The 12,379-nt window shown below is 41.4% G+C and overlaps 1 protein-coding gene across 5 annotated transcripts in view; it reads left to right on the forward strand.

Annotated features, from left to right (window-relative positions):
• The window catches only part of APC (APC regulator of WNT signaling pathway), a 215,289-nt gene that overhangs the window by 151,544 nt on the left and 51,366 nt on the right, over positions 1–12,379 (forward strand). For 4 of the 5 annotated variants that reach the window (XM_073624614.1, XM_073624616.1, XM_073624618.1 and 1 more), the window contains 2 exons: positions 5,108–5,206; positions 7,649–8,036. In XM_073624614.1, the coding sequence (XP_073480715.1) occupies positions 5,108–5,206; positions 7,649–8,036 (487 nt within the window). The remainder of the gene's footprint in view (positions 1–5,107; positions 5,207–7,648; positions 8,037–12,379) is intronic. The other variant, XM_073624617.1, reaches the window with a different exon arrangement.

The raw sequence follows: 12,379 nt of genomic DNA on the forward strand, positions 1-12,379 counted from the left end.
CAAATGCAGCCATCGCATCTAAGAAAGCTGAAATATAATGTTTGCTTTTGGGTTTAATACCACTTTAACCACTTGCCACCCAGGCCAATTCCGACATTTCTCTCCTACATGTAAAAATCATTGTTTTGGTAGAAAATTACGCAGAACCCCCAAACATTATATATGTTTTTTTAGCAGAGACCCTAGATAATAAGATGGCGGTCGTTGCAACTTTTTATCTTGCACGGAAAAATGCGTTTTGTTTTTTTTTTGGAAAAAAAAAAAACTTTCATGCATTAAAAAAAAAAAAAAAAAAAAAACAGTAAAGTTAGCCGTTAGCCCAATTTTTTTGTATATTGTGAAAGATGTTACGCAGAGTAAATGGATACCTTACCTGTCATGCTTCAAATTTGCACACGCTCGTGGAATAGCGACAAACTTCAGTACTTAAAAATCCCCATAGGCGGCGCGTTAAAATTTTTTTTTTTACAGGTTTTGAGTTAGAGGCGGTCCAGTGCTAGAATTTTTACTATCACTCCAACGTTTGCGGCAATACTTCACATGTGTGGCTTGAATGCCGTTTACATATGTGGCACGACTTACGTATGCATTCACTTCTGTGAGTGAGCGAGCTCGCAGGGACAGGGGCGCTTTAAAAAAAAAAATGTCATTTACAGTGAGATCTGGGGTCAATAAGTCCCCACATCTCGCCTCTAGGCTGGGAAAAAAAAAAAGAAAAAACTCAACTTCCCAGTCGAGGTGACAGCATTTTTTCAAATCCAGAGACCATCTGGCCCACCGGAAGTCTCTATGGTCAGCATCCAGGGCTGGTCGGTTCCTTCTCCATTTTGCTGATGGCAGGGGCGAGCCGCGAGAAGCACTGGAGGGGGGGCATCCCCTCTCGCCGCCTATAAGAACAATTAAGTGGCTGAACAGCCGTTGTGATCATTCTTATGGTGAAGGGAATTGCCGGCTCTAAAAGACAATATCTGAATGATGGCTGTAGCTGCAGGCATCATTCAGATATCACCACTCAAAGTCCGCAACGTCATATGATGTTACGCGGGCGGCAAGCGGTTAAGGTTAAAAAAAAAAGTCTAGCCATTAGAACCACTTTAAATCACCTTAATACATTCTATGCATTGAGGTGAAAAATCTTCTGTAGTGCTGCAGCACCCCCTGTTTTACTTACCTGAACGCTGTCTTTCTCTGGCCGGGAACGAGCACACCAACTCTAGCTGGTGTCTTGTGTCCTGATCGGATAGATTGATAGCAGCACAGCCATTGGCTCCCGCTGCTGTCAATCAAATCCAATGACACGGGTGTCGTGGCCGAGCCCTGCTTTCTGTGTGAATACACGCAAAATCAGGACTTAGGAGCGCGCCCGCACAGGAGTCCACCAAGGAGAGTGCTTCTCCAGCGTGGACACCCGATGCGGGGAGGAGCTACCAGTGCCGCCGGAGGACCCCAGAAGAGGTAGATCGGGGCCAATCTGTGCAAAACGAACTGCGCAGTGGAGGTAAGTATGACATGTTTGTTATTTATTAAAAAAAAAAGAGGATTCACAACCCCTTTAACTATTGTAGGCCTTATATATTTGACTCCAGTAATGTATCTTTTTTTCCACTTCTGCGCCTCTACTTAATAGACCACTAAAGCTCCGTTCCCACTAATGCAACTCCAAAGTTGCACAATTTTGAGTGAGACTTTCATGCGAATCTACACTGTCTGGCACTCAAGTCACAAAGTAGTGCAGGGACCTTTTCAAAGTCACATAGAGTGGAAAAGGTGGCGTTGAAATCAATGGGCTGCGACTTGTCATGCGAGTTTGTGTCCAAAGTTGCATGACAAGTCGCACTAGTGGGAATGGAGCCTTTAGAGAATGTTTACAGATTTGAATCTAGCAATTTACATTAAGGGGCTGAAACCTGTGTGAAAATTGTGCATTGGCTCCTTAAGAGCCCATTCACACAGGGGCAACTTTGGATCCGACTTCAAGTCGCCCCAAGTCGCCCCTAGTCGCCTCAAGTCGCGCTACACGAAAAAATCAATGTAAGTGAATGGATCTGTCTTAATGCACACTACTGCAGTCGCTCCGACTTCAGAAAAGGTCCCTGTACTACTTCAATCCGACTTGAAGGCAACTTGTACCCATTGATTTCAATGGAAGTTGCCTCCAAGTCTGATCACTGTTCATACTGAGGCAACTTTACAGGAAGCAGAAAAGAAACAGAAAGTAATTTCCTCCACTAAACAGCCAGCCCCCTCCTTCTCACACACAGCTGATAAGCTCTGATTGGCCACTTGTAAAGTTCCCTGTCCTGGAGGCGACTTCAAGTTGTGTTGTAAATTGCCCCAAGTCGTGCTGTGATTCATACTCAAGTCGTGTCCAAGTTGCCTCCCAAAGTCGCGCTGGAAGTCGTGTTGCCCCTGTGTGAATGGGCTCTTAGAGGAAAAACGGGGTTACAGCTTGTGGTACTGTTTTATGACAGATTAATTTTGCTGTTTTCACACTGAATAATCAGCACTTTGAGCTCACTGGCTGGTGTTCACTACTCTGTGTGTGTGTGTGTGTGTGTGTGTGTGTGTGTGTGTGTATATATATATATATATATATATATATATATATTACACTGTAGTGCCACAAGATGTAGGCATTTATAACATTTCTGAAACATGTTCCACATCAACAGTTGACATTTATCAAGCTGTGATGTCATGTTGCAGATAGTTTAAGAAGGGATTGCATTAATACAGGGGTTCTTCCTGTTACTGTTGTAGAAAGAACGGATGTTATATTTACATGATGGACATAGTGGTGAAAATAAGTAAAATGAATCAATCTTTCGTCAGTGTTCCTACTTGTAGGAGGTGTGCCTGTAAAAGGAAAAGGACCATATGGCTTGTGAGGGGTATGGGAGGAAGCCCCTTCCCTCTTTGTGCAGGCCCACTCAGGCTTAGCTCATTATCAGGATGATGCTGGGAAGGTGTGGTCCTGTTTACAAACCTACAATTACAGGCTTATTAAGGAAAGCCGTGCAGGAAGCCATGGGATTGTGCAAAGCACCCATATCCACCAGTATTCAATACTGATGTCAGACCAGTGACAAGTGAATTTTGGTTTGGTATGGCATGTTTGCAATTTTAAATACGGTAAGCTCATTAATGTAAAGTTTTATTTCTTAATAAGTTAAACATTTACGTTATGTTATAATGTCTCGAACATATTCTTTATGATGATGAAATGGGGGAAAAAAAAGACTCTGAGAAACATAAGGTAAAAATTTTAAGTGTGTCAGTGCATACCATTCTGTAATTCATAGATTTGAATCTAGATTCTGTACAAGCCACCACAGATTTGGATAGTCTTTGTAATGGTTACTGTTTTGTTTTGTTAGTAATGTTCTAATATCATTTGCTCCTCTCCTGTTTGAATCATGTTTGGAGCCAGATGGCTGCTGGCTGGTACTCGGGCCTTTCATGGGTCATCTGGGGAATATCCTATTCTATGAGTGCTGCAGGGGTGCAGAAGGTTAATCACGGAGTGACTTAATGGATCGAGCTGTAATCCTTTCATACCCCTGAGATTGAGTCGTATGTGTCTGTGTCCCGGAGTCCTAAATATTTTATGTTGTCCTGACAAGTAGCATTTTCCTTAATTTTCTGTGAATAGTGGATCCAAAACTTCATTTTGGTGTCTGATATGGTAGGGACCGAAATAAAGTCAGCAAAAAGTAAAAGAATATGTAAACCCAACATTTCATATTCCTGATACCTGCCTGCTGTACCATGTACTTGTATGAAAACTGATTCTGTTCTTGTATTGCTTCTTTTTGTGTGAAATCCCTGTTGTTCCTGCCAGTCCCTCGGCTTTCCTATTAAAAACTGACCACACTAAGCAGAAAAACACATCATGGTCAGTTCTTTAGCTGCTCTCATCCAATTATCAGCCTTGTCCTGATACAGACCCCCTGCACAGCCATTCACTGGGAAAATCTGTGTGCTGTTGCTTCTCCTCCCCCAGCTCTTATGCAGCTGAGAACAGAGGAAATGTGGTCACTTATAAAAAAAAAAAAAAAAAAGGTATTTAGTATGTGTGTGTGTATATATGTGTATATGTGTGTGTGTGTGTGTGTATATATATATATATACATACATACATACATACATACATACATACATACATACATACATACATACATACATAAAACGCACACACACTTTTTTGGCCTTTCATTTCTATTTTAGGCTCGGGTTCACACTGCTGCGACGGTAAACTCGTACGATTTTGCCCTGCGACTTCCTTCCGACCTGATCCAACGTGGATGCTATTTAGGAGCCTGTACAAGGGCTGAAATCACACCCAAGTCAGACCAAGTAGTTCAGGAACCTTTTCTAAAGTCAGAGCGACTTGTGTATGTGGACTGGCCACACTCTCAATCAGCGGCTGCTGCCAATCTGTGTATGGCCAGCATAAAGTGGTATCAAGCCCCAAAACAAAATTATGTAATATATTGCAGTTTATAATAAATGAATAATCTGGCCAATGGAATAAAACACCCAAACGCTTGATGCTTTTGTGTAAACGCATATGCAAAATGTGACCTTGGGTGCATTTTTTTAAGTTGCTTTGCCCTCCCCTGGAGCAAATGGGAGGGAAAAAACATCCTTAAAGGATAACTTCACCTTTAGGAGTTTGTTTAGGGTGCAACAGGCAGCATGCTCCTATTCACTCACTTCCTGCTACCAGAGCTCCCTGCTCTATGACAGCAGGTAGGGGATCTTCTTCCCAAACCCACTGTCACAATTTTCAAACATTGTGGCCATACGGGGCTTCACCTACACATCCACGTCATTCATTCACAGTTTCATTTCATTGGACTAGTGCATTCTGTGGACAGGAGTGGCTTTTTGGTAACTATTATGCTGAAGAGAAGCTTCTCCTTGGTCACTGCAGTTGAGTTGTACATTTCATTGATTGTAGAGAAGTTCATGTAATTGGTTAACACAGTACAGGGGTACATTTGGTTTGTTCAGTGGTGCTTCTGGTAAGATCATAAGTCTTGAGTATATTAATGCTTTAGAAAATGCATCCTAGTCACGTTCTCTTTTTTCTGTATGTTTATAGGGAACAACTCCTCGAGTGGATCATGATACTGCCAGTGTTATGAGCTCTAACAGTAGCTATTCCGTTCCACGAAGACTGACTAGTCATCTGGGTACCAAGGTAAATATACTTTATTTTTTCCGGAAGCAGCATACCCTTCTAATGAGCAAGAGATTAAGGGTACTTGCACACTGTACTAATGTAAGAACCTGCACTACGTACACATACGTAAAAATTATTCTAGCTGTTTTTGTAAGGGATGGTGGCGTACGCATGCTAAAATACTGACTAACAATGCAGACTTTTTTTTTTTTTATCTATACACAGTACAGAAAAGACCTAAGAAAGCTGGATAGCATTGTTAACTTTATATGTGCTCAGCTGTCAAGCTTGTGGCATTTGCCCCACCCTGCTTTTGTTGAATATTTTACATGTAGCTACTTTGGTACGTTGGGTTCCGTTCTCCAAGATGGATTATTTAAAGTGATTTTAAACTTTTATTTTTTTAAATTAATCAACATGTCATACAGCTAAAGAACCAGATTGAAGCTGCAGCCCTCCAGGTTAGTATGTTTGTTTATTTTTTTATTTTTTTTGACTCCCGCACTTCTCTTTTAATACAGAAGCTGCATTAATGTAAAAAAAAATAAGAAAATTAAGCCTTTAGAACTAATTTGATGATGGTCCTAAAAATGTCCAGTTCACAATCATAAATATCGCGTGTGATAATTTTTCTGCATTAAAACTTATTTACCTATTTGAGAATTTTTTTGATATCACAACGTATTACTTTATCATTATCTTAAAGGACACCTTTTTCTGTTCTCAATAGACACCTTTAAAAAAAAAATGTTGTCACCTGCCAGAAAATAATGTTAGGCAAGCCATAAATTAATGAATTTTCTTTCCTTCAACCACAAGTTGAAGGAAAGAAAATTGCTCAATTCCCCCATGAACACATTCAGTGCTGACAGAGGAATCCCCCCTGTGGAGCCATAGTATTCTGACAGCAGGTTTCCCCGCTATCAGAATACAACGATCACGGCTTGCGGCTATATCTGCTGTCAGTGATTGAATGAAAAAAATTGACAGGCTGTTCTGAAGTCGATGGATCCAATTCAGTACAACCAGACTGGCCATACATGGATTGAAATTCAGCCATTTCCTGCTAAACCGGCCATATTTTGACCCGTCTATGGCTGCCTTTAGTTTAAAGTGTGATAACCTAGGTGGTAATCTTTGTGAATTGTCTTTTTCATTGATTTTGTCATAGCAGCTGTTAAATAGCACTAGTAGTGGTAACACCACCGTTTACAGGACTGGCTAAATAAAGCACGTTATGCACCCTTTTGAATTGAGCCTTTAGAGATATGAGCTATGTAGGGAGCAGTTAGAGCAAAGGTGTTGCTGCTGTGTACAGCTATGTGTCACAAATTCTGCAGAAATTCCCAAAAGAATTTTATGCATTTGAAGCATTTATTATCCACCCTTATTCAGAGTAAGATGTTTGTATGTCCTATTGGGGTTGATTTTCTAAAACTGTAGAGTGCAGATGTGCATGGTAGCTAATCTATTTCTAACTTCAGCTTGTTCAATTAAGCTTTGACAAAAAAAAAGGAAATGGACACTGATTACTTTCTATGCCCAGCTGCACCGGATTTTGCACTCTACAGTTTTAGTGCCGGTTCACACAGGGGCGGCACGACTTGCAGGTCGCCTCAGCGAGGCGACCTGCAAACGACTTCCGAGGCGACTTGCAAAACGACTTCTGTACAGAAGTCTATGTAAGTCGCCCCAAGTCGCCCCCAAAGTAGTACAGGAACCTTTTTCTAAGTCGGAGCGACTTGCGTCGCTCCTATTAGAACGGTTCCGTAGCACAGAACGGGAGGCGACTTGTCAGGCGACTAGGTCGCCTGACAAGTCGCCCCTATGTGAACCGGCACTTAGTAAATCAACCCCATAGCATTGTCTTCTTGTTGCATACTCTTCCAATCCATTCTTCTGTTACATGTCTCAAAATAAACTGAAAATGACTAGTTTGCTCACTGGTGTCTTCCTGTCTCTGCATCTTAAGTTCCAGGCTAAAAAAGACTGCAAATGTATAACGAAGAACCTGCCCTGAAAAAGACAGATTTATTTTACCTAGTGTTTTGCAGAGTGATGTACTGTAGGGGAGTTTGATAGTTGTGTTTTTATTTTATTTTTTCTAATTGCCTTTTTATTCTCAGAAAGTAGAGAAATAACTGGTAATCATTTAACTTTTGTAGTGGATATCTGCTTCATGCCCCTCTGCATAGTTAAACTGAGCAGTTATTACCTTCTTTCTCCTCTGATAAGCAGTAAAGTCTCACTGTGCAGACAATCTCCATCTTCTGATCAATATAGCAGCCAAGATGGTGGCATTCATGTCATATCCACATCTGGCCTGGTTGTGAACTGTAAGTTTTCTTATCTTGTAGACCTGGGTAAATCTGGGTACATTTTACAAACGCACATGCTCACTATATATACACAATATGGGAACCTTATATACATTCTTACAATATAAATATCTCATTACAGGTGGAGATGGTATATTCTCTTCTTTCTATGCTGGGTACTCATGATAAGGATGATATGTCCCGTACACTACTAGCCATGTCAAGTTCCCAGGACAGCTGCATAGCTATGCGCCAATCTGGATGTCTTCCTCTTCTCATCCAATTACTTCATGGGAATGACAAGGACTCCGTTCTGTTGGGGAACTCCCGCGGAAGTAAAGAGGCCAGAGCTCGTGCTAGCGCTGCTCTTCACAATATCATTCATTCCCAACCTGATGACAAGAGAGGGCGGAGAGAAATCCGGGTTTTACACCTCTTAGAGCAGATCCGAGCCTATTGTGAGACATGCTGGGAATGGCAAGAGGCACATGAGCAAGGCATGGACCAGGACAAAAATCCAAGTAAGCAAGGTTGAGACACAACGTATTTGTGACATATTTTTTTTCTGTTGGCAACTTTGTTCTTTATCTTCTATATAAGTACTAATACATTTTGATTGGGGGTTACAAATATTTATTCATAGTTTCCCTAATATTATGTATGAGTATTTTATGTAAACACAGTATATATCTTAGCATGTGACCACACTGTTTTATCACATGCTAGTATTGACTTTGTTTTTTAAGTGGCTGCTGTATGACTTATATGTCCTTTTTAGGGAATTATTAATTATCATATATCTTATTTGCCTTTATTATTTTTTAAAGTTTGAAACCCATAGCGCTGAGATAGGAAGAAAGTAGGGGGCTTTTTTAGTTATTTTCTTCCTTTTTTTACAGTATATATCTTGTTTGGATGGCTCCAAACTAAAAAACATATGCACTCCAAACAGCTCTTCTCCATTGCCATGTGAACCCCTGGTGCCAGAGGCAAACTGAGCCGTCGACACTTATTAGCCAGAGACAGAGGAAATATGCTGCAAACTTGATATATCACAAAAGTCCTCGTTTATTGGTTAAAGTGTTACTAAACCCAGGACCCTGCATTCACTGTATCTGGTCTCCCACAGTACACAGGAACTATAAACTGCTAAAAACATTTTCTCATCAGCAGTATTTAATAGTTGTATAACTTCTATCAGTGGCTCGTTAATACTTGTAGGAGTTTTTATTCTTCCCTGACAGTCCTATGAGGCTGCATGACCCCTGACTTTGTCTAGACAGTGCTGATGCCAATCACATGCACCCTCCCAAAAAAAAAAAAAAAAAATCTCTAGCAATAGACACCAAACTGAGCATCTGCAGCGTGCCCCCAAGGCTCTGTACTATCAGCAGATGGATTGGGGACAGTAAAAGAAGGGGAGGATCAGAGAAGACAGGATCAAACATCCTTTTTACACAATGCGTAGGATTACCACTTAGGTTCCACAGTGAGTATAACAAGCATGCTTTACTGCACATACAGACTGATTTTACTGTTGCAGGTTTAGTAACACTTTAAACCAGCCATAAAGAATGCAGTGGCAGTCCCCGCCCTGCGACTGCCCTGTGACACTTTTCAGCCAATCAGGGCTTAATTGTAGAGATTGGGAACGACTAGGAGGCAAGATTCTCATTGCGAACTGTTACACCTGGTGCATCTTAAAGCGGAGCTTCAGTCATTTTTTTTCACCTTTCCATCTATTAAATCTTCTGCCCTTGTTGTTTTAACTTTGTATAGTAAAACATCTTTTTTCTGCCAGTAAATACCTTATACAGCCCACTTCCTGTTTCTTATCTGGAAAAAGCCTAGGCTTATGACATCATGCACAGCTCTCTTATGAGAGTTTTCTAGGAAGGGAGGAGAATAAATCATAAGATTGCCAATGAGAGCTGCAGAGCTGGAGGTGTGCCTCTGTGTATCTGTGTAAATTCAGGAAGTGAACAGGCAGCAGCTTCAGCTGCCCACAGTTAAAATTGCAGCCATTCTCAGTGGAGGGAGATTTCTGCAGCATATTTGGCAAGTACAGAATCACTGTATATATAAAATAATATGCAAAGTCTTTTGGAGGGAAGCTTCAGAATGGCAAAGATGTTTTTATTACAAATTATGTGAGCAGACTGCAGTTCCTCTTTAAAGTACCATTCAGTCTTTAAAGGAGAAGAGAATACCTGTATATACTGTATCATCCTAATGGTTCTCAAATGATGCATCAGAATTACAATCATAAAAGAAGAAGAACATAGAGAAATAGTTGAAAACACAATTTAAATGTATATACATATTCTTAAACCCTATTCTTTATACATCCATAAATACAAAATTCTATTACATTAAAAATGAAAAGCCATTGAAAAATTTCCCTAGGGCAGAGACTGTGATTACTTTGCTTTTGGATAGTTCAAACAATAATTAAGGACTTTAGTGATATATTCTATGTGCACCAGCTTTTCTGTGTTTTTGGTACAATTCTTGTTTGCTTGTGTGTATGTTTATGTTGTTTGTGATCCCATTTGGAATCTTTATGACTTTTTAAATTGTATTTTATTTTTTGACGGGTCAGAACGGAAGTGAGGGGAAATCTCCACAAAGGTGATTGAGATAGTAATGGAAAGCAATATTTGCAATATTTCTGTTGAGTTGGGAAGGGTTGGAACTGTGGGTTTTTTTTATTTTTTTCTTTCCAATGCTGTGTCCCGGAGGAGATTGCTTATTTCTTGTTTGGGTGGCAGCCATCAGAAAGTACAGGAGTTAAGGGGAAATCTCCTCAATGTGGGGACATGGTATTTAAAGAGAGATGTTCTAACTATTCTACATGCTATCGAATTAAAAACTTTAAAAGTGTCGCTAAAGCCACATCATAAAAAAAATGCTGTATTGCATGCTTTTCATACTCGATCACTATGGGATCCGTTTTCTATATCCTGCAAAAAAATCTGGTTGATTCTGCTCCCCTTTATCTCCACATTCTCAATTCAGTTAGGGATTGTGCAGAGCAGTGTTGGCAGCTCTGCACAGTCTGTTTTCATTGAGTTTCTATGCTGAGCATTTCCACGCTATCACATCTGAGCAGCCCATGTGTCTATAGAGTCAAACATGTGGGCGTATACACAGTGGTAAATGACAACCCACTCCCTCCACCATGTCCACTAACCAGCTAAACACAATGGCGACAGGATATTACATGGAGATTGATGGAGGCTTCACCTCCCTCCTATTCAGAGACAAGCTGGAGGGGCGTGACACAGCCTCTGACTGGCAGAATTCCACCCACACCATGTTATTGCAAAAAAAATACTAAAGATTTTATTTCAAATACCCATATTTATCTGCGTATAACACGCACCCTAACGTTAAGAGGGAATTTTCAGGAAAAAACTTTCCACAGCCCCCTGCCCGGCCCACGGACGCCCTGCCCGTCACACAGGCGCCCTGCCCCCCTGCACTCCCAGGAGACCCCCAGTCTCCTGGGACAGCATTGTCAGCATACTCTAAAATTGAGAACCCCCCCCCCCCCCCCCGGTTGGTAAAAAAAATATATATATTGGCGTATAACATGCAGGCATAGTTTACCCTCTATTCTCAGGGGGGAAAAGTGTGTTATACGCAAATTAAATACAGTATATATTTGTTTGACAATTTAAAATGATTTATTGATATTTATTTTTACTCTATATCCCAAAAGATTTGTGTTTTTTTTTTTTTTTTTTTCTAAAAACGTGGCCAGCAGCAGAGGACTAGAAGCTTTCTCCTTCCCTTGCCTGCATCTTTTCCCTGCACAGATCTCCGCGATCTGTCAGGCTGGGGATCGCGGGGGGAGGGAGCGGTGCGGGTGGAGGTGAAGTTGGGGCTTGGGGGGCTTTAGTAAACGTGTTTACCAAGATCCCCACAGTAGAAGAGAGGGCACATGTAGCGATCACTACTGATCGCTGCCATATGCCCACTGACAGCTGATACATTTTAACACTCGCGGTTACAATATATCAGACTGTCATTTTCTGAATGAATGGGAATCTCTATACAGATTCTCATTAATTCAAGTAAAGTGATACAGTGAAAGGGACTATCTTCAGTCCCTTTCTCTGTCTCAAAAAAAGAGTTATGGGGATCTGCTTAGACCTAAGATATCTCACCAAAAAAAAAAAAATTAAATGACTGTAAAAAAGCAATTGTAAAAAGTCAATAAAAAAAAAGACCCCCCCCCAGGTCCGCCCACACTCACACCTCCACGGGGACGGTCCCCCCACTCGCCCCTCCACGGATACCTCAGCTTCTCCTCCTGGCCAACCCGATCCGTCCTGATTGGCCAGGAGGAGAAGATGATAGCGAATATTCGCTATTGTCATAACTCACAAGTGGGTGGGTTTGGGGTGCAATGCTATGCACCCAAGCCCAACCTTTTTTCAAGCCAATTAAAGCCTCAGGCTCTAATCATGTGGCTTGAAAAAAAAAACTCGTACAAACGTATGAGTCTGGTGCCCTGCAGCGGAGCTGCGCCACAGCACCCCTAATGGACCAGCCGCTCCTGGTAAGACCCCTTTCACATGGAGCAGACTCTGAAAAAGCAGATCCGCCTGCTGATCCCTGCTGAGCAGGTGGATGACAGGTCCGTGTTCGCTCCGCTGATACAGAGCAGACACGGACACAGCTCTCAGGTCTCTATGGGACGGTCAGATGGAAACGGACCACCTTTCCATTTCCATCGGATGCCATCCGATCTGCTAGATGGATGGGAAATGGAATCTAGATGCAGGCGTGTGTAAATGAACACATATCCATTTACATCGGTCTCTCCATAGAGAACAATGGGTGGTTCGGTTGGGCCCGCCTGAAA

This window comes from Aquarana catesbeiana, linkage group LG01 (assembly GCF_042186555.1).
Source record: "Aquarana catesbeiana isolate 2022-GZ linkage group LG01, ASM4218655v1, whole genome shotgun sequence".
NCBI lineage: Eukaryota > Metazoa > Chordata > Amphibia > Anura > Ranidae > Aquarana > Aquarana catesbeiana.